This window comes from Plecotus auritus (genome assembly GCF_963455305.1).
Source record: "Plecotus auritus genome assembly, chromosome: 6".
Taxonomy (NCBI): domain Eukaryota; kingdom Metazoa; phylum Chordata; class Mammalia; order Chiroptera; family Vespertilionidae; genus Plecotus; species Plecotus auritus.
This window is the reverse complement of record NC_137773.1, coordinates 24,528,828-24,551,881: the sequence shown is the minus strand read 5'-3', so window position 1 is coordinate 24,551,881 and position 23,054 is coordinate 24,528,828. Positions and strand designations below refer to the sequence as shown.

The 23,054-nt window shown below is 40.7% G+C and overlaps 1 protein-coding gene across 4 annotated transcripts in view; it reads right to left on the bottom strand.

The window, feature by feature from the left end:
- Positions 1 to 15,669: 15,669 nt before the first annotated feature.
- JAKMIP2 (janus kinase and microtubule interacting protein 2) overlaps positions 15,670 to 23,054 on the bottom strand; it is a 140,494-nt gene continuing 133,109 nt past the window's right edge. For 3 of the 4 annotated variants that reach the window (XM_080671674.1, XM_080671677.1, XM_080671675.1), the window contains 2 exons: positions 21,048 to 21,118; positions 15,671 to 17,143 (listed from right to left, as the gene is read on the bottom strand). In XM_080671674.1, the coding sequence (XP_080527800.1) occupies positions 21,068 to 21,118 (51 nt within the window). In that variant the 3' untranslated portion in view covers positions 15,671 to 17,143; positions 21,048 to 21,067. Of the gene's footprint in view, positions 17,190 to 21,047; positions 21,119 to 23,054 lie in introns of all 4 variants that reach the window. The other variant, XM_080671676.1, reaches the window with a different exon arrangement.

Genomic DNA, 23,054 nt, shown 5'->3' with positions numbered 1-23,054 from the left:
TATTCCTTCCTTTCTTCCTCTGGAAATTGAGAATAATAAATGTGTTTCTGGGTTTTTATGAAGTAATATACTGAAGTCATTCCCAAATACCTATCCATATACTGGGGTTAATTCCATAACAGAGTTTTCACCAGCATATAGTAAAATAAAAATTAAAAAAATCAGCGTAATTAGTGCCAATCGAATTTTATACAGTTTTTAAAATGCAGGTAAGCTCTTTTGTTTTTGTTTTTTTAAAAAATTCATTTATTTTATAAAATTTCTTTTTGAAGTTTCATCCCCCCCCCCCCTCACATTTTACTGATAGTTCATGAAATCTCAAAGTCACAGAAGTGATGAGCTGGTGCGTAGAAACACTGGACCCCATACAGATATGAGTCAGTGTTCCTATGAATTTTGTTTTCTGTATGAAGTTACTCTCTGTCTAGCAGTAAAGAGAGAACAATTCAGATGTAACTATTTTTGGACCAGCACCTCTCAAAAACAGTGTTTTTGAATGGTTGCCTTAGAGATGTCATCGGTGCCCATGGAACCGAAGTGAGCTGCTCACAAGACCATGACCTCCTGGCTGCAGCCTCTGGCATTGGACTTCCACGGACAGCAACAGCCAGCAGGACTGGGAGGGAGCTGGGGGCTTCCTTACCCAATGTCTCTGGCCTCATCACAATGCCAATGTGCCCGATGGCCTCTTCGTCATTGCTTGGCATTTTCTGTGCCTCTTCCTCTTCTCTCCTCTCTTCATGTTAATTGCTACAGGTATCATGCTGAGTATTTTAAATACTTTGTTATCACATTTCTTTTTATTTTATTTTTTATTTTTCTTGATTTCAGAGAGGAAGGAAGAGGGAGAGGTAGAAACATCAACGATGAGAGAGAATCATTGATCGGCTGCCTCCTGCATGTCCCCTACTGGGGATCAAGCCCACAACCCGACATGTGCCCTGACCAGGAATTGAACCACGACCTCCTGGTTCATAGGTCGATGCCCAATCCCTGAGCCACTCCAGCCGGGCAGATAGATTACATTTTTAATTCTTCCTAAAATCTGCCTTAATATATCGAAAGCCTTAAACATGACTTTTAAATCTGTGAAGAGTCACTTATCCTGTATCTTAAATGAGATCTAGACACTTTTTAGAGAGTTAATTTCTATGTGGACGAGAGGAAATACAGTTCCATGGCTCTGGGTGATTGCAGGGGAGAGGAGAGTAGAAGAAAGAGGCAGAGAATACATCACAATCATCGAGGTCAACTTTTCTTCTTTCCAGCTGTACTTTTACTTAGTTCGTTTGTCCTCCCTCTGTTCTCCAGAGAACATAATATAGCCTCACTTGGGTTTAAAATGCAGGATTTTTGCATCAGACAAACAGGGGCTAGAATCCCAGGTCCTTTGTTACTTCCTATCTATTTGATCTCTTCAAATTTCAGTTTCTTCTTCTGCAAAATTGGGATAACAATGATATCTACCTCAATGGATGGTTCTAAGTATTATGTAACACAAATAAATGGTTAGCACAGTGCCATGACATATTAAAATACTATTATTATTCCTTTCTCTGCCTGGTATACAAACTTACCTGTCCTGTATTCCATTCCCTTGGGTCTTGCTCTGGCAAATGAGATCATCTGCTAATATGATTTTTAAAAAATACCCCACTTAACTACTTAGTAGGTTTGAGATGTTTTTCTTTTGGGGAAGTAAAGATTTCAATTACTTTTATACTTTAATTATGAGGGTGCATTACAAACTCCATTAAATTACTTTCACTATTTTGCCGTTTTAAGGGTTACTAATATGTGATAGAAAGGGCAAAAGTCTAGGAGTCTACAAAACTCCCGGCCTTTCCACTTGCTCCCTGTGACTGTGGGCACGTGGCTTCCTTTCTGTAAGCCTTAAAGTCACCGCTTGTCAAATGGGGGCAAAACACCAGCCAGGACTGCTGAACAGAGCTGCTGTGACATTCAAAGGACGTCAAAACTGAGCACAGCTCTTAAAATTATAAAGTTTACTACATCTGCAAGATCGTATTATTTCATTGCAATACACAGCAAATTGAACTCTATGGCAAATATCAAATATCATTAAGGTTGTACTATGGTTGGGACAGCATGGGCAAAGGTTTAGCTAGGAAACAAAGCAGAGAGTCCAATATAGAAAGCAAAGTTTTCCACCAAGGTTCTAAGATGTTTTGAAGGGTTAATGCTCAGTGTTTTTTGGCTTTCTTTCCTGGAACCTTAGTGGGCTGGCTTGCTCAATGCTTTCTTCCTCAGGGTATGATCTTTGAGAACAGGAAATAGATGAACTTGACTTATAATTTCAAGGGCCTTAATTTTAGGGACAAAGAAATGGTTCAGAAATCCAACACTTGTGTGTGTGTGTGTGTGTGTGTGTGTGTGTGTGTGTTAACAGCAAACGTATTTGGAGTTCACTGATTCTTACAGTTTAGCATCAGTGGTGTTTTTTTTTCCTTAAATTAAAAACATTTTTTTCAATTACAGTTTACATTCAGTATTATTTTGTATTAATTTCTGGTGTACAACATAGCGGATAGGCAATCATATACTTTATAAAGTGTTCCCATCATTATTTCCCGTACCCACCTGATATCGTACAAAGTTATTACAATATTGTTAACTATATTCCCTATGCTGTACTTTAGATCCCCATGACCATTTTGTAATCACCCATCTGTACTTCTCAATCCTTTCACCTTTTTCACCCAGTCCCCCAAACCCCCATCAAGTTCTTTTGTTAAATTCAAGTATAATTAAATTATTGACATGTATTTAAGAATAGGGTCTCTTATAGGACTCCATTTCCCTAAAAGTAGCCTCAACCTTTCCCCTTCCACCTGTATGTTTTCACAGAAAGATGTCTAGGATGATGTCCACCTAATGATGGACTAAGTCACTGGCTATTGGTAACTGAAGTCAATCTCCAGCATCTCTCCCCTCCCCTAGGACAGGGGTGGGGGTCGGACTGAAAGTTCTAAACCTACAATCACATGGTCGGTTTTCCAGGTGACGGGTCCCTACCCTTGCGGGGAGAGGGGTTCAAAAGTCACCTCCTTGATGTAACAAAACACACGGTTATCACTCTCAACACTTAGGAAATTCCAAGGGTTTTGGGAAGTTGTGAGCCAGAAACTGTGGCTGAAGACCAAATAGCTTATAAATCACACTATGACACACAAGTCACTTACACAAGCCATCCTCATTCGTACACGGGCACACATGGTAGCCGTTCAATAAATATTTGTGGAAAATGAAGGAATAACGTTGAATGAATAAACAAATAATGTTTAAGGTCTCATCCAGGTCTTAAAAAATGACTCTCGTGGTGTACACAAATTAAAAATTAAATAGTTAATGCTCAAGTGAAAAGTTATTAGTAATGTCTGAATCAGCAATTTTCAACCAGTAAGCTGCAAGAATTTTTAAAATATGCAATACCTGATTATTTAATTGGGGGCACTGACCTTTTTCCCTTTAGCTTATCATATAAAAAAAAAACCAGCAGTGTGGTGGCTGCCAGAGGGAAGGGGGTGGGGGAAGAAAGGGGTCCCAATATGAGGTGACAGGAGATTTGACTTTGGGTGGTGGGCACATGGTCTTATATACAGATTCTGTAAATTAGTAATCCACACATGAAACCTGTATGTTCATGTTGAGTAATGTCACCCCAATAAAATTTTAAAAAAAAATTTTAAATGACAACAGCCAACACAACAATAACCGTCCAGTATGACTGAATAAAAATTATACTTTTTCTGTCAGATGGGCAAATATATATTTTTGTGGTGTGCGCAGAATTTTAGTAATTAGTTTGTGCGCATAAGATGAAAATGGTTGAAAAGTCGCTTGCTTGTGTCAAAGTCCTTGAGCACAAAAGTTCCCGATAGCGACGCCATGTGGTGAAAATCTGGTACTGCAATAATCATTGCTCCGGCTTCCCGGCAGTGCCTGGTGTTGGCATTTTGCCTGGGTTTGCCCTGCCACTTGTTTGCTCCTCCTCTACCACCCATCAACCCTAGCCTGAGCAGGAAGACTCTTTCTTGGTCCTCTCCATAAATCACTGCTTATTCACCGAGCAGCACAATGCTCTGGCTGAACACATTTTGCTTGGCTTTGTCAGAGTGCCAGGAGCCAGGAAGGACTGTGAAGGCAGGAGTATCTCGGGTAAGAAGCAAAGGACTGTTCTTTCATACTCTATGTTCTTACACTTATATTAACTTCTGTACCATATCCTTTTGTACTAATAAAGGAACCGAAAACATAACAAATAATAAAAAAAAGTGATGTGTGAAGTCCTCTTATCGAACCCTTATGTACACATTAAAATTTTTTGTACTAATTTTGCTACGTATCTCATTTACTTCATACAACAGCCCAGCAAGGGGACTGACCTTTCAAACAGTTCAGTTATTCACTCCATGACATGAACTTAGTGGCAGAGACAGGACTGGGACCCGGACTGCCTGTCTCTTATATACATGTTACCTCTCATACCAGAGTAGAAAGAAAAATAGGCCAGAAAAAGAAAAGGCACACATAATTGGGTGCCTGCTTTCCCCACATCAGTGATTAAAATAAAACTGAAGCCCCCGGCTTGTTTTGAACTGGGCTTCCCCATACCGTACCCTATGTCACTGGGGCATCCAGCACTGAGAAGCAGGGACCCGTTGTCAATTAGAACGAAAAAATGCTCTTCATGGTTAAGAATGGCAGACTCGTGGGAAAAAGCTTATCTAGCCAACATTTTGTACAAACAACAAGAAGTTATTGCTGTTTTCATTCTTGTACTCCTTGGGAGGTAAATGTTTTATAAGGAAAAAAATCCCTGCTTTTCTCTAGAAATTCCTTTGAGAAACATAATATGTTTGGCAACGTTATTTAAAGCATAACACTTATTACAAAATTTGAGTGCATTCACAGTCAGAGAAACTCTAGACACAATAACGTACCGTGCCCTGTCTGTTCTCTGGGGAGGACTTGCTTTGAAGGTAGACAATTAGGGAGTGAATTAATGAAGTGCCTTGACCCCTTCTGTCTGGTGTCTGAGGGAGTCTGGAATATTTGCGTTAACTTAAAAAAAACACATTCAAACCTGTAAAGAATTTTTGTGGACAGTTTGAGCCTAACTGTCCACAACTGCCCAACAATATTGGGATAATGCTCCGGAGAATGGCAATTTTTCACCTTGTTTTATACATTACAATTAAAGGAGGAGATGCTAGTGGTTTACAATAAATCATTGGTGCTAGATTAGGGAGGCAGGAGAAAGCAAAGGTGGGGAGGGGAACCTCTGGGATTAGATAAAAAGTAGTATGATAGTCCTAGCCGGTTTGGCTCGGTGGATAGAACATCAGCTTTTGGACTGAAGGGTCCCGGGTTCGATTCCGGTCAAGGGCATGTACCTTGGTTGCAGGCACATCCCCAGTAGCGGGTGTGCAGGAGGCAGCGGATCGATGTTTCTCTCTCATGGATGTTTCTAGCTATCTGTACCTCTCCCTTCCTCTCTGTAAAAAAATCAATAAAATATATATTTTTAAAAAGTAACGATAGACACTTCTTTTAAATGGGTACAGGATAGTTAACAGCCAACAGCTAACATAATCACAATAACAATGAAGGAATCTGTGGTGGCAGGTGCATTTGGTTGTGCCCTGAGGGGTCCAGAAAAAGGGAAGTTACAAGTTATCTTGACATTTCATAGGCGTGTTATCTTAGGTGCAAAAAGACAATAGGCTCAGCAAAGATCGAAGTTGATGTTTGACAGGGAAGATACTGGCCTAGGATGGGACTATCCACCATAGACTGCTCTTTAATTTAAAAAGTTTAATTTCAGACCATCCTTTGTGGCTACTTTAGGCCTCTTGGGTTTGCAAGGCTGCCACACAGGCCTTCCCAGAGTTAGTCGGGTTAGCATGTGGCCCCTTTGCCCACATTTGGAAACTGTGTAATTGGTCTCCACGTTTCCTGGGGCTTTTCTTTGTGTTTGCAAATGAACTTGCTGCCTGGGTGAGGGCGATACCGATACTACCTCCCTGAAAGGAGAGGCTGCAAAAATCAAGGTGGTGGAAAACGAAGCCAGGGAGTGGTGAAGCCCGTGCTCCTGTGCAGGTTACTGCTTTCACAGGATGCGTGCAAGAGGGACACAGAAACAAGGGGCACAAACCACGCCATCGAGTCCGTTTGGGTTCTCCTTCAGCTGACCTCTATCCTGGACTTCTGCACAAATGCTCCCCTCCTGTGGTCAGAGAACAGAATACAGGGGAGTGCAGAATACCAGGAGGACACAGAAGCCAGTAGGGATAGTGTTCATTTTTTTAAACTGATTATTTTGGGGTGACATTGGTTTGCAAAACTATATAGGTTTCACGTGTCCAACTCAACAGAACATCATCTGCACACTGCATCATCGCCTATCGCCCGAAGTCTCTGTCCATCCCATGCCCACCGACTACCCACCCCCTTCCCTCTGGCTATCACCACTCTGTTGTCTGTGGCTATGTATTACAAATGCATTTTTTGGCATATATTTTCTGAAGAGCTTTTGATTTATGGAATAAAACTCTCCTTGAAAAGAAGAAAGGAAGGGAAGAGAAAGAAACAATAAAACAAACAAAACCCCAGAAACAACAACAAAATAACTTACAGAAGAAGTTCCCATTTCCACCCTCACAGAGCATTCCTTTATCATCCAATCAGGAAGGAACTCCTCCCTCCACAGTCCAATACATAAGCAACAGGATTAGAATAATTCAGCGAGACTCTGAGGGTACTAGGAACTGCGCTAGATGCTGAAGATTGAAAGCTGAACGTGGCATAATCTCCACCCTTAAAACAGCTCAGATTTCACTGGGGGTATAAGTGGGGGTGTACAGAAAAGAAATTTTCATAAGCATGGCAAGTGACAAGGTAGGCTCCCACAGAATGCTTTGGGAGAACTAAGGATGTTTTGTCCAACTCCTGAAGAAGGTTATGGCTCAGCTGAGCCTTCATTATGAGGAAGGACATAAATGGCCACGCTCAGAAGAGAGCCTGCACCTTATTTTCTAGGGGTTGGAGAGATACAATAGTGGCCTGGTGTTGGCTGCTGTATTGTACCCCGCTCCCAAATCCCATATTTGTTAGGTGTTTAATTCCATAAGCATTTGAGAGTTAACCTCAGGTAGATGTGGGAAACCGAGGAGGAATTTTAAAGATGAAGATACCTGTTCTGATCTACACATTAAATCCAACTGGGAGAAACAAGATGCTCCTGATCTAAGGATGGGTTACGTCCCAATAAACCATGGTAAGTTGAAAATGCTGTAAGTAAAAAACGCATTTTCTACATACACATAACCTAGCAAACATCGTAGCTTAGCCTAGCCCCGTGGTCGGCAAACTGCGGCTCGCGAGCCACATGCGGTTCTTTGGCCCCTTGAGTGTGGCTCTTCCACAAAATACCACGGCCTGGGCGAGTCTATTTTGAAGAAGTGGCGTTAGAAGAAGTTTAAGTTAAAAAAATTTTGCTCTCAAAAGAAATTTCAATCCTTGTACTGTTGGTATTTGGCTCTGCTGACTAATGAGTTTGCCGACCACTGGGCCCTAGCCTACCTTAAACGTGCTCAGAACACGTACACTAGCCTACGGTTGGGCAAAAGCATCTCACACCAAGCCTCTTTTATAACAGCGCTGAGCACCTTGGGTCACTGCGGAAAACCGTGCTGGAAGTGGGAAACAGTGGCTGTGTGGGTACTCACCATCAGCAAACGGCGGAAAGCACCCGGGCACACGGATGGGCAGGCAGGAGGGGATGTAAAAATACCAAGCAATGTCCAAACCACGCTGGCAGCTCGGCACACCGCAGAGGATTGGCTGTTTACCCTCGTGCTCACCCGGCTGACGGCGAGCGTTGGTCCAGCATCGCTAGCCTGGGGAAATGGTCAAATTCAAAACTCAAAGAACGATTTCTACTGCGTTTATATCACTTTGGTACCATCGTAAGGTCAAACAATCGTAAGTCAAACCGGCGTTGGCGTTAAGCCAGGGGCCGGCTGCAGTTAAAGGGCACCAGTGGGAGCAGTTGGTTTCATTAGGAAGCGGCTGGAAGAGTCCAGGTGAAAAGTGCTTAGTAAAGTGATGGAGTGGAGGACAGGCTGGAGAGCGCAAATCAGTAGCACCTGGAAGGGTTGGATGTGGAGGGAGGGAGGGAAAAGCAGGAGAGGATGAAGCCAGGGATCCATTATCATTCCATCTGGCATCTGCCACCGAGTTGGGGAACATAGGAGCAGGTGGGGAAGGAAAGATGAGCTCAGGATATTTAGCGCTTTGCGGTATCCTGACGGCTTTTACCATCCCGTTTTGATTTCTATTTCATTGTTTCTGGGCCATATCTGTCTTATTTTACTTTAAGTTCATTGAGAGCAAGGAACACATTTTGTCTCGATATCTCTTAGGATGCCCTTTGAGAAAGCACTCTTAACAAACTGTTAAAACTGTCCTCGTAAATATAAATGTGTACGTGCCAAAGTCTTATATGCTTATAATTAAAACAGCCAGTAGAATGACTGAGCTGATTTAAGGAGGATTTAAAGAATGGGGGGAAAATATGTTGAAATGAAGGCAATATGTTAGAAACCAAGGTGGTGGATTTGTATACAGGACAAAAACCTAATAGTTGGGTTTTTCTTTTTTTAATCCAGGAAAAAAAAACAATATATCACACCTTATCAATTTTCTGTAAGCTAGCCTCTGACTTTACAGGGCTGTGAAACAGCTGGCTCTCATCAATTGTTATATTTCCCAGAGTCAAATGACTTCCCAAATGACATATTAGAAAGCACTCGGGCCCTGGCCGGTGTGACTCGGTTCCTTGAACATTGTCCCGTGCACTCAGAGGTTGTCAGTTTGCCCATCAGGGCACAAGCCTGGGTTTCAGGCCTGATCCCCAGTGCAGGAGGCAACCGATCAATGTTTTGCTCTCACATCAATGTTTCTGTCTCCCTCTCCCTTCCTCTCACTCTAAAATTAATAAAAACGTATTTTTAAAAAAACATTCAAAAGTAGAATTATAAAGATACAGACACACTCATCGCTTTGCCTTATTTTCAAGCTTTAAATATTTTCCTACACACTTTCTGATAGTATCTCTAAAAATACTTAATGTGCATTTTTAAAATATTGAATTTATATCCTGTGGCTGTACATAAATAGATTCAAGGTGGTCTAAACTCAAGGCAAAATTAAAGCAAGTTAAAGGTAAAACAAAATCAATAAGGTAAAAAGCAAATAGAAAAAATTGTTAAGATGCCATCATTATATTTTAGATTTGTTCATGCATTTCTAGGTGGTCAGCACAAAGTCATTTACACAGTAAATTATTTATCTTATTTATCTCTTATCATAAAGGAAGAAATATCCAGTTCTGAGGTGGTTAATATTTTGTTTTGTGTTTCCTCCTCCTCCTAAATCAGTGGTTCTCAACCTTTCTAATGCCGCGACCCTTTAATACAGTTCCTCATGTTGTGGTGACCCCCAACCATAAAATTATTTTCGTTGCTACTTCATAACTGTAATTTTGCTATTGTTATGAATCATAATGTAAAGATCTGTGTTTTCCGATGGTCTTAGGCTACGCTGCTAGCGGTTCTCAACCTGTGGGTCGCGACCCACAGGTTGAGAACCACTGCTGTAGAGCCTAAGATATCGGAAAACACAGATCTTTACATTATGATTCATAACAATAGCAAAATTACAGTTATGAAGTAGCAACGAAAATAATTTTATGGTTGGGGGTCACCACAACATGAGGAACTGTATTAAAGGGTCGCGGCATTAGAAAGGTTGAAGAACCACTGTCTTAAATTATTAAAAAAAAAAAGGGGTCATATAGAGTTTCACATAAATGACAGATGTCGTGGGCCTTGTTCTCGGTATTTACAGGCAAAGATTATCAGTGACTATTTGTTATGGGTTATGGGTTATTTGATCAAAACCAAAGACTTATAACTGCATCTGCGTGCAAAGAAAAATGCATTTGTTATAAACAGGTTTTTATTTGAAGCATTTTCAGTGAGAAAAATGCCTTCACCATTCACCTTCACATTTCATATGAAACTACAAAGTTGCTTAAATCAAGTAAGCATTCTTCATCAGCCATTTGGCACAAAGCTTTACGATGTTTAATTAAAGATGTGTCCTTCATCTTTAAGGGGTAGGTCAGCACTTCCTTACACACCTGTACGTCTGTGACTGCCCAGGCTCCCCCGTGGGTCCCAGGCAGAGCTGTGTCCTGAGCCCGTAGGAGGAAGCCCTCTGTGTGAGCTTGGTATGGACCTTCTGGGTGGTCTCAGTCTCCCTGGCACTGTGGTAGGAAGTGTCCCCCACTCCCTTTTTGCATCTCCAGAAGTCACAGAGGTCCTTTCCTCTGGAGCTAGGAGTCAGTGGAGTTGTTGACATGATAGCATATTTGGGTTTTTTACCAGAATTGGAGTTCATCAAAACAGAGCTTTTCGTTAATAAAATCAGACGATCCGTAACAATAACAGCCTATTTCACGGTGGAGTGAAAGACGTGGTGCCTTCCTCAGAGAGACGCAGTCGGTGGTAAATCTTCATCCAATAAGACGCCCTCAGGGCCAGCACCATGCCTCACTCCTCACTGTTTTAAAGATTTGGCCTGGCATGAGGATGGTTCCTACAAATGGGTAACAGGACATTGTAATGAACCGATGAGCGACACTTTTTTGCTAAAGAGAAGAGTTACAGCGGAAAAAAACAAGCAAAGATCCTTCTTTGCATGGATCTTTCAAGCCCACCCCCGATACTATAATTATATTTAATAGTCTTAACAGTAACTTACAAAATTGTACCTCATATTGTGCCATATTGGTTCTTAATTTGTTACCTGGTTTGTTTCCCTCATTAAGGTCTTTTGAGAGGAGACCCAGATGTTCCAGGCCATAGGAATAGGCACATACATAATGGATGCTCACGTGACATGTACTGGTTAACTTATTACATCTAGTGGCTCTATTAGGTGGAGAACCAAAAGGTAGGTGGATAAAGGAAAAGAAGTCATCTCTAGAATAAGGATGGCAAATAGCTGGCAAGATCCTTTCCCAAACTATCCTCAGAGTAGGCAAGCTAATGATCAGAATTCTCTCCTTTTGAGCGTAAATTCTGCCTTGGGCTCCTCACCACAGTGCCCCTAGCAGTTCTAACAAAAATTTCAGAGTGGAGCCCTAGCTGGTTTGGCTCAGAGGATGGAGTGTCGGCCTGTGGACTGAAGGGTCCAGGGTTCGATTCCAGTCAAGGGCATATGCCCAGGTTGCAGGCTCAATCCCCAGTCGGGGGCGTGCAGGAGCAGCCAATCAGTGATTCTCTCTCATCATTGATGTTTCCATCGCTCTCTCCCTCTCCCTTCCTCTCTGAAAGCAATACAAATACATTTTAAAAGAATTCAGAGTGGAAACATGAGGAGAAACCCATTTACTACCTTCATGTGGAGTCTGTCCCCTGACGTTATACTGACAGCCCTGACTTGCCTCTCACCCTGTTTTTCAAAAGCAGGTAAGAGTTCAGTTAAACACAAAACAGAAACCTATGAACAATGCCAGATAAAGTTTTTAAAAATGCAGCTTGTTTTATTTTTATAGAAACTAAAACACCAGAGCTCATCAATTCCTATATTAAATACATAAATTATAAAATAACCATTCATAAAACTTTACATACAATAAGCTGATTCCGATCTCTATGGTAATACATACAATACATGTATATCTTCAGTGACTGCAGAGGATCACTCTGGCGAAACTCAGTCCATTTATATTTTTCTTCTGTTAGTGAACAAGCACTGAAGCGATATAGGGAGTCATGCGAATGCGATGGAGAGAAGGAACCCCGGTTGAGGCAGTTGATTGCAGGAAAGCTCTGAGAAATTGGCCCCCTGGCTACATGTATACAGTAGACACCTGGGGAGTTGTGTATTCAGATACACTGGCTCTATACTTGAGTTCCCACAGAATTGGATCTTGAAGGTTAAAACATGCATGAACCCATCTGCAATGGGGTTTTTAATGGATAAACCTGTGAGACTTTTGGCTCCTGTTGGTGCTGTAGATTGTGTTGGGCGTACTGTTGCTCTTCCCAGAAAACCATCGGCATTACAAGGCTGGTTTATGGGCCTGCGTAAAAAGAACCAACCAGTAGGTCTTTGTCTCGGTCAACAGCAGGGAATAGCAGTAATGAAAAGAAGGTGGGGGGAGGGAGGGAAGCAGGTAAAGAGAGGCAGAGCACAGACAGCAGATGCCAAACGAAAACGTGAGTTACCCAGAAGCAGGGGCGAAACCCTTCCTTCACTCCGCAACCCCAGGACAGAAGCACACACGTAGAAAGCACTCACACCATCATACTATGTACAGAATATATATGTGCATATATGTACATCACGTATTTATAAAAGCGTTTGGATTTTGATCTGCCTCATTATTACGGTTCATGGGGAGGGGGGGATAGGCACATTTTGTGAGATGCCAATCAGTGATTGCTGTTATTGGGGGATGTTGTGGATCTGCTTTTGGGAAATTGCAACATCCACAATTTAGCAAGTTTGTGGAGTTGTGAGTGTAGGCAAAGTTGGACTCAACATTGTTTACCTATAGCACTCCCACCCTACCGAAGTTTGATGTAACAAGGAGGGGAATGTAAGCACGGGCACAGAGACCTCAATACGAAAACACAAAGACAGAAGAAAGGGAACCTTGCACCATCAACCACTTGTACTTCGGAGTTTGGTGTTGAGCACAGCGCATTATCATCCTTATTACTGCAGCATGGCCCCTTGAACTGTATCTTCAGTCATTTTGATTAAACATTGGACTCAACAATACTACACTGCCAAACTAAAGGCAGCAAAGGAAAGTGAATCTTGCCCTGCCCAGTCCTCAAATGGAATCGTAGAGGATCAACGCCAACCTTCTATTATGTCTGAATCCTCTTTCCAATACGCCTGGAATTCATTCTCAAGACAATGTTACATGGAAATGACAAGGCAGTTGAACAGAATGGAAGCTTTCATCCCTCAAGACCTTGTGACCTACTTTTTTTTTTTCCTTTAGAAAGGCTTGGCCCATTCTGGAAGCATTAACTCATTACACATAGTCATCTAAGACTCGCTTTGATTACTGATCTCTCAAAAGGTACATTATTCAATATAGTAGGCAAATGTATATATTTTCTGTGCCACTCTTTGACAGATTGAAAGAAATGCAACTAAATATTTAAAAAATAAACTGTCCATGCTTTCCAACTATTTTCATGTAACATAACACACATGATCCAATTATTTAAACACAAAACTGATGGATAGTGTTTTTCACAGTTCCCATAAAGACCCAGGCAGGTTTAAAAGACTTGCTTCACTTTCAAACAATAATCTTATGAATTACATCGAAGACATTGAATGTATATAAATTACACAGTGGTTTTACCAAAAAAAGTTGACAATAGTAGGCAAAAAGGAACAAGTTGGCCAGAGATGTAGTTTAAACTGAAAACACAGTAAGTTGAAATGAAATACTGGAGCAAAAATTACTTGACAAACCTTGATTTCCTCTATTCCTAGTGGAGAACGAGTGTCCCTTTCTGCTTCAGCGGTGACCTCTGAGCCCTCTGTGTCACCTCTATCCTCCTGAAGACCCCATCACCTGTGTGAGATTATTTGTGAGTGGAAGAAAAATCAAGAGAAATGTATTCTTCCTTCCCTAAAATCTCACTATTGGCAATAATTTCACTTATATGGCATTGGGTAAAGGGGATCTTATACTTATTTTTAACAAATTCTAGTGTTTCCAAAAATAAAAATTGGGTGGCATTAAAAAAAGTTGGTCAATTTAGTAATAGATGCTTTGCAGTATTATAGCCAAATATAGTCTTCCATTTTCCCCCCTTTACCATAAAAATTTTCCTGTCTTGAATAACTGTGCTAAATTTGGGCTTTTATTTTATCTCAAACTAGTTTTTAATATTGTTGGTTATCTTTATTTTCCAAGAGATGAATATTTTAAGAAAAATTAAGTAAATGGACCCTGAAGAATGCTGTTCTGATGGCTAACCCCAATGTGGTGGGATAGTTAAGATGCAGAAATTAAAGATCTGAGTGGGGATTGTCTGTTCTTTGTAAGGAGTAGGGCCACAGTAAGCCTCTCCTCTATTAATAAGACACTCTTTTTTTCTGAACATCATTTACAAGGGCGGCATTCATTTAGATATGGTCCATTTCCATGGATCCATGAGTGCCTATATCAGACAGTTACAATTTTTGCTAATGTTTTTTGGAATTGTGGAAATGGATAACAGAGAGGTGTACCTATAAAAATAATTGACCTTATCCAATAATAATTTTGAGGATCATGAGTAAGACTAGGCAAAAATATCACCTTTTAGCCTACAATATAGAAAAATTTGCTAATTTCCTGGATCCTAAGCAACATATTCCCCAAACACATCTAAAACTGCTTGGAAGTCATTGCTCTTGCATGATTTGTGTGTGTGTGATGCAACGATTTATAGCAGATAGCATATATGACTAAACCACATTATTTTTACAAATGTTTCTAATCATTTAAACCAGATAGCCAGTACTCAGAAGTAAAATTTAAACTACAAATTTCTTGGTGGGGAAAGCAAGATGAAGAGAGGGAAAGTAGATTTGTTGGAGGAGATGGAGTATGAATTTGCTCAGATGGATGCTGGAATGGCAATGCAGACAGTGAAAGAGAAAAGTTATGGGAGGGTCATTTATCCTCTCCCATATGTTTTGAGGTTTGAGAGGGTTTGGTCACAGGCTGGAGGGCACCCTCTTTCACGCTGTCTGCACAACAAATGTACTATTCCTATTTAATCCGGAACCTACCCAATTGAACAAATAACTCAGCAGGACAGTTATTTTATATATTCCCAGGAGGACACATCACCGGACCTTCCCCCCAAATGGAAGGGGTGATCTGATTAATTATGTGATGCTATCAGTTCACTCCAAGCCTTTTTATGGCTGGCCCTCCTATGAGAAAGTGAGTTTTGTATCCTGCCCTGCATCAGCAATGAGGAGAGCTAGGAGATCCTCATCACTGGAATGGCACACACTTCTATCTTGCTCAGTAACAGCATGAGATGATCTATTTCCTATGGGTTATTACAGACCCTGGCTCTGATCTCTCAGTCCTTATTGCTAGTAATGCCCCAGGTGGTTTGATGGGAAGGCTTCAGTGCTGCAGTACGTAGATCCAACCCAACCCAAGCACTATGTTGTTCCACAGGGGACTCTCTTTCTCAACAATACAAGAAAGTCAAATAGTATTAGCAGTCAATAATTACAAAGCACTTTGTGCTACTTTAAGCACCTCTTGTTCCAGAATTGCAAAAAAGAAACTTCATGAAAAAGCTCTTTAACCTCATTTTGCAGATGAGGAAACTGAGGCACAGAGAGGTTAAGTGACTGAGCCAACGATACCTGTGTCAGCGGTCAATATAAAGACAAGAAGCGGACCCCAGCATTGCAGCATTTTCTTATACACGCTTCAGTGACTTGCTGGCTTTGAAAATGCCAGTGCTAAAACTGAAGAATAAGATACTGAGCCCACGTGTGGGAGGACTTGGGAAGTATTTCATAGAAAGAGTTTCTGGCTCCCTACACACATTCTCTAGTCATGGGAATTCTAGCCCTGTAAATAACACCTTGACGATTTGAAAAATTGAGGCTGTTATGTTATCTACAGTAAATGAGGTGTAAAATTAGCTTTTCAGGAACATTTATTTGCTCTCACACCTGAATCCAAGACTCGGTATTACTTAATTTAGGAAAAGAACCAGTCTTTTAATTGTCTCTGGTAGAAAACAAACCTTATCAGTAACATAATGTTTGTTACTTCTATGTAAAAAAAGTTAGAGCTATCTTGTTGCTGTCAGCAATCTGGAAAAAAACAAACAATGTTATCCATTTAAATGACAAGAGATCCAAGTCCTTGAGGCTTATCAGGACATTTAAAAAATCATAATTTAGTTTTATATTCACATCCCTGTGGCAAACTCAAAAGTTGTTAGAAGTTTACTTATCATCTCTATGGTGGTTTTACTGAAATCATATGACATTTATTTGCAGGCAATTCTAAGCAGCCATTTGAAAACCAGTATTTTGGAAACGGAAAGATTCAGAGATGCTCTCTGGCCCATGTTCCCTATAGATATTGGTATTATAAATAGAACTAAGTCAGGGAGCTAGTGACTTAGAGTATCATGTTCTTCATTTTCAATATGAATGAGATCAGTCTCTCGTTCCTGGAGCAAGACAGATGTGACAGGAGGTCAAGGAAGCATCAAATCTGCTTCTGTGTCTGATGTCCCATTCGCCGGGGTCCTTCGCCTTGGCCGCCAGGGCAGTTGGGGTCACTGTGTGCCACCACTCATCTCTCAGATGTGGGATGCACTCCACCTTTGGCAGAAAAACCAACAGAGAGCGCTTTCCGTCCCACTCACATGGCAGAGGTCTCTGTTCCTGAGTTTTAAACAATAATAAAGACAGAAAAGCAAATCCCTGTAGTAAGAAACCAGACTTTTCAAATGAAACATTTTATTGTAAATAGCTCCTCATAGGTATTCCTCGTGCTTCATTCCCACCCACCCTAGTTTTTATTGTTTGTTTTGATTTTTTTTTTAAAATGATGTTTATTTCAGGACTAGTGTTTCCATGGGGTGTGGTGTTACATTAAAATGACCCCCCTGCACAGCAGGGGTAGAATGGTTCTTTGTAACTTTGGTTCCATGCCCAAGACACATCTTTGTGTGATCTGTTGAATCTGTTTCCATTGCTGATTTGTTTTTTGTCTTCACAATATATGTTTATAGTTCTTTTCTTCTAGCTTGACATACACACGTTTCATTAAATGCAGCATATATTGTAGATTTTCACCAGGGTCATGTAGGAACTGTCAAGTAAAAAACCTTGAACAATGGCTTTAAAATACACAGTCGTAGTCCTGGCTACAGGGTAGATCTTCGCTTTTGATCTCTCTCACTGCTGTAAACATTTATGCCATATTTGAAGGTTTAGAAGCATTTGTCTTTCTGGGGTCTTATCCGTGTTTTCGGTTACTCTGTAAGACAGAGGGAATATTCTTTAATCACCATTTCTGTCAATAGCTGAAACAGAAGAAAAAAAAACAAAATGCTTTTAAGAAAAAAAAATGATTCTTTACCACCTCCTTGAGTTGTATGATCTTGTGCAAGTTATATAAAGAAGGTATCTAAGCTTAATTACATTAATTTTAAATAAGAAAATAGACTATGTCAAAGGTTGTTGCAACATAATGCATCTAAAGCAATGAACAATTCTTGCCTCACAGTAAGTGGCCTGAAACATTAGGTATCATTATTACCTTTTCCTCTGGGCCTTCCCAGGTGAGGCCTGAAGAAACTCAATTGAATCATCATGCCCCAAATATTAACTTAAGATATTATTTTAAAAGCAGTTCTGGCCTGGACAGTGCTGCTCAATGGTTGAGTATCAACTTCTGAACCCAGAGATCACCAGGTTGAAACCCGGTTAGGGCACTTGCCCGGGTTGTGGACTGGATCCTCAGTAGGGGGCCACAGGAGGCAGCCAATCAATGACGCTCTCTCATCATTGATGTTTCTATTTCTCTATCCCTCTCCCTCTCTAAAATCAATAAAAACTTTTTTAAAAAAGCAGGTCTGTGCCTTTCAGAGACTTCATTTGATGTCACACTTCCTCCCCAACAATTGTATCCAGTGGCAGCCTCCACTCTAAGGTCCTGACCTGAGGATTCCCTATGAAGTTTGTCACACAGGTTTCCTGGTTGATCCACGATATGTCCCTGAAAAGGTACTTCCCTGGGCTATGCCAGTCAGGACTCCTGGCCCTGTTCCTCTTTAAATCCATGTGTCTGGGTTTCACTTGGGTAGAAGTTTAGGACATAGTGTTTTCATTCAAGAAAAGCTGGAAATGGCACAGAGGATGTGATATTATGTGCTGTGTAAGGTCATGGCTTTCAGAGTCTGAATGACATGGACGGAGAAAATGGGATTCCCATGTTCTCACTGTATGGCTGTCCAAGGACAAGTTATTTAACTCCTCTAAGCCTTAACCTCCCCATCTATATAATGAAGATACTAATTCTGTAGCGGGATTTTACTGGCGCCCAGGAATGGTGACCAAGATCTGAAGTGGTGGAACAGGAGGCACTTAGTACTCCAAGGGCACTTCCGGTGCCCCATTCAGAGGCAAATTAAAGGTTCAAAGAAACTCCCACCATACTTGAGAGCCGGAAGTATTTGGAATTCCTATTTGCAGAGCCACTTGGTCTGCTCCAAAAGACCAGATTCAACTGGGATAAAGGAGGGATAGAGCCCCAGAGGAGAGCCGGTGGTTAGGAAGTGCAGTGGTTGAGATGAGAGCACACTGTGGCAGGGATGGAGTACTAAAGGGCACAACGAGAGGTTGGCGGTACTTGTACAAAGGAGACTCGTGTTCTACCGTTCAAGTACAGAGCAATGCTGCTCTTCCTTTGTCTATCTGTGCCGAGAACTGGAGGGGGAGGATGGGCAGAGATGGGAGCAACAGCTTCCCCCTCAGCAAGAAGCTGTGACTGGGACCACCATGGTGGCACCCCGAGTGGCAGTGGGGGAGCTGGGGCCTCCATCAGTCAGGGAACAGTGCAGTGAGCATGTTCTGCACAGCTTCTGAGGAACTCAGACCTATGTCCCCCTAATGATCAGCCTTTCATCACCTCCCTTCAAAAGGACATTGAGACCTGGTCAGTAATAGCCAGAGGAACGGTACTGACCACCATTGGAATGGAGAGGCATGTTCCCCTGCCCTGCTTCCTCTTCCCTGCCCTCCGGAGGAGCTGAGCCTTGAGGAGGGAAGGGGAAGAGCTCTCTTAGAGCCAGACCATGCTCCCTCTCCCTTTCCCCACCTCTGGGCATAGGGAAGAAGTGAGATTAAACAGAGGCAGAGATAGAATTTTTAATCTGAGCTAGAATTCTAAGAACTGAAAGGCTGTACACGCTAAACTACTCAGCTGTTCTCCTGTGCATACTTTATACCACCCAGATACACTGCTACATTAATTTGCTATATTGTTATTAATACTGTTTTTTTATTCAACAGATAATTACTAAGTGTCAATTAAGGTCTACTCGGGAGGAAAAGCAATTCAAATCTTGTACAGCTCTCAAGGGATTACAAGGTATAGAGAGAGGGCCTTGTAATTTCAAAACCCAATTAGTAGGGAGTAACACACAAATTGGGGAGGATGCCTCTGGTTGCTGATATACATGAACATAAACGATGCTCAGAACGTGAGAGAAGTGCCCTCTTTCATTTGTGAGGCAGTAGTATGGTGGTTAAAAGTGGTCTCTAGAATGAGGCTGTCCAGGTACAAATCCTAGGCCTGAGAATTGAACTAGTAGCTGTGTGGACTTGGGAAAGTTAAAGGCTACCGTTCCTCCAACTGGTAAAAAAAATAAAACAAAACAAAAATAACAACTAAAGCAACTAATTATGAGAATCAAATGAGATGATGGAAGTAGAAGTGCCTTGAATATCATGAAATTCTGCACATTTGGGGCGATTTTGCTGTTATCACCTGGTTTATAGGGGGTTTTGTGCGGATTTGTGTATCTGTTGCTTAACACAGTACCTGCCACATAAATGTGAGCCATGATTGATGTCCATGTGTAAACCTATTCCTTTCCTACCTAGTATTTATTTACGAAGTTGGACTTTTCTTTCCTAACCCCCCATGTAGTACTTGTGTCTCATGAACTTTATTTGCCTGTTTATTTATTGTTCTTTGGGGGAGGGCTGCTTGTTTTTTTTGACGCTCTGAATGTTTTGATCCTTTCTTAAAGAATCTCACCCATTTCACTTAAGATATTCTCATTCAATTTGAGAGACTCAGCCCTCTTCTTTATGTGCTGCAAGGCTACCATCTGACATGAAGGATATTTGTCAGTCTGTAAAGAAAATATTTTGGATGGAATCAAGCCAGATGGTTGTAGGAAGACATAACTTTCTGGGCATATCTGCCTAACTCCTCCCTTGCACATGCTGAAGCCCTTCTGCTTGTGTGTTCCGCCTGCAGGTCACCGAGTTGATTGATACCCATGGAAAAAGAAAGTGTCTCTCTTCCACTTACAGAAAAGGTTAAATAACATGAGGTCCAGGAAAGATCCTTGACTAACATAACTTAATAGGATAACCAAAGCTGTCACAGACTGTGATAACTGTATTGAGAATAGCAGCTAGCTTTTTCTCATTTTTAAGTGATGGTATTGAGATTTGTGGTCTCCATATCTGGGTGGACATCAGAATCACCTGATGTGTTTGTTAAAAGTATAGATCAATCCTTGCTCTCTATCTCTCCCACTATCTACCCAGTAATCTGCTTCATTAAGTTAAGTCACAGGAAGACCATGGAATCTTTATTTTAAATGGCATTGGAAATCACTGTCTAAGATTACTTAGACATGGACTTGATTTAGCAACAATAAGACTATTCTATTTTTTCCTTCTAAATTGACATTGACTATAATCTTATTTGAAAACCCAAGATCCAATTTTATTTTCCTGCTTTCCTGAGTTTTGATGAAGAGAGATGGGGAGAAAGGGTTAAAAAAATCAATCATTTATTAGCTTGTTAGAATTCACAGATATCAGAATTTTCAAACTGGAAAAGATACTGAAAATATATTTCTTCATTTTGAAGATATGGAAGCAACTCTCTGTGTAATGATTACGATGAGAATACTGCGATCCATAGACATCGTGACTTCCCAAAGCAAAACTCCTAATTAGAAAAAAAAAATCTTGATTCTCATTTTACTTCTCCAATAAACATCCAACTGGATTGGATCCGTTACTCATTTTGTGGCATTTAAGCTAATCAAACCATGTGTATTTTTTTAAACATGGGCCTAATAACTACATGTATATACCTATCAGAACCACATTTTGAGAATTAAATGGAATCTTACCTTTAAGAGGCACCTTGACATCAAGGCCATAGAATAAAGGCAAGAGAGAAGAACAAGAATAGAAACAGAAACTGCAGAAGAAAAAGAAGAAGATTATGTAAATCTGAATTTCTGTAGTGCTATTCACGTAGTATAAACCTCAGCTTTTCCACATTTTTTGTCTGATCACTTCTCACATAACAGCAAATACCTTTTGTTTCAAAAAATATACCTTTTATTTGTCTACTGGCAAAGCAACACAATGAATAACTAACTGGTGTTCAGCTAACATCGACTCATACATTTTAGAATTCTGAGAGGATCTTACAGATAATTGGTGTAAGCCCTTAATTGTATAAGTACAGGAAAAAAGCACAGATCATTTCATCAATAGACTAATTTCATGGCATAGTAAAGTTTAGAGTATAGACCTCCCAAGTCTTATTCTATTATATGTTATTGTCTCATTTTTAATGCATGGAAGATTATTTCAAAAACACAAAATATGCTGTCATTGATTGGTTAGTGTATTAGGTTTTAGGACTAAGGCTCATCTAGAAGAATAGTAATATGTAGGTTAAATATATGACAAATTAGCCACAGTGGGATACCCCAGAGAGGGAAATGGGGTACTATCAGTAATTACACCAAGGCAACAGGTATAAACTGGGTCTGTCCTGCACCAGTGGGTTTGTGTGGCCATCCTATTGGTGTGACATCTGCCTATACATCAGTGGACACCTTGAATAATGAATATACGATGCTGTTCCAGCCTTCATGCTTCTGAGATAGATCTCACTTTACCTGACCTACAGAAGTTAAATGAAGCCTATTTGTTTATCTTCATCAAGAATCTTCACTAGAGAAGCAGATACTTGATGGACCAACAGATCTTATGTAGCACTAGTATATAACCAACTCTATACTAGTTATAAAAGGTCACAGTGAGGTCAGTTTTTTCCAATACTGATTTCTTTAGTGATTTACTCTTACAGAGGCAGGAGGTCTTTGCCTTGTCTTCAGTCTCCAGGAGCATTCTGTTGCACATGGCTTCCTGGATGGCATGTGCAGCATTCTCATATTATGGACATGTTATCTGCATATTTCCTTTAATGCCCCTGGTTAGAAGGCTCTTGCTTCACTATGGCAAAACTGCATGAACAAGTTGCAAACATGGCTAAGAGCCATGTGTCAGTGACTATTCTATGACTCTAAAATGCAGAAATGGTCCTTTTTATTTCATTCCTTGAAGATGGAGAGGGATATGGTGGCACCTGTAGCAGGAGAGGATGGAGAAGGAGAGGAATGGGAGGCTTCCGCTACTCCCAGGAGGTCAAATATCGGCACTGCCTCTTGGGCATGAATGAGGAGATGCCCAGCCAGTCAGCCTGTAATGAGATTTTTAGTCTATGCAGGGTGGTGGGCAGACCTCTGGTCCTGATTAGCCATGGAGTGATTATACAATCTTGGGAAAATTGTTTAACCTCTGAGTTATTGTTTTATTAATGGGATCATTATTTTCGCTGTGTCTAAATCACAGAATAATTATGAGAATCAAATGAGATGATAGAAGTGAAAGTGCTTTGAATACGGTGAAAAGCTGCATTTTGGGCAATTTTGCTATTTGCTGTTATCACCTGATTTATATTAATGGTGTGCATGGGAATTAGGAACAAAGAAAGGATATTTTATGTACCTTGAGAAGGTGTTTGAGTATTCCAAGGAAAAGAGTGGAGACTATCTCTGACATAAGTGATCTTTGGCATTTTTACTAGGCTTGTAGATGAGTAGAACTGAGGTCAAGTGAATAGAAGAATAGAAGGTGCTCATCTCTCATTCAAACTCTAATCAGAAACAAACTGGATTATTTTTGAAGTGACTTAATTTACTCCTATATGTGGAATATGTTGCTTTGATAACTAAAGAATCCATATTTTCTGTTAAGTATATTATCTCATTATCATAAACTAGTGACCCAGTGCATGGATTCGTGCACATTGAAAGGAAATTAATTAGAAGGTGACCGGC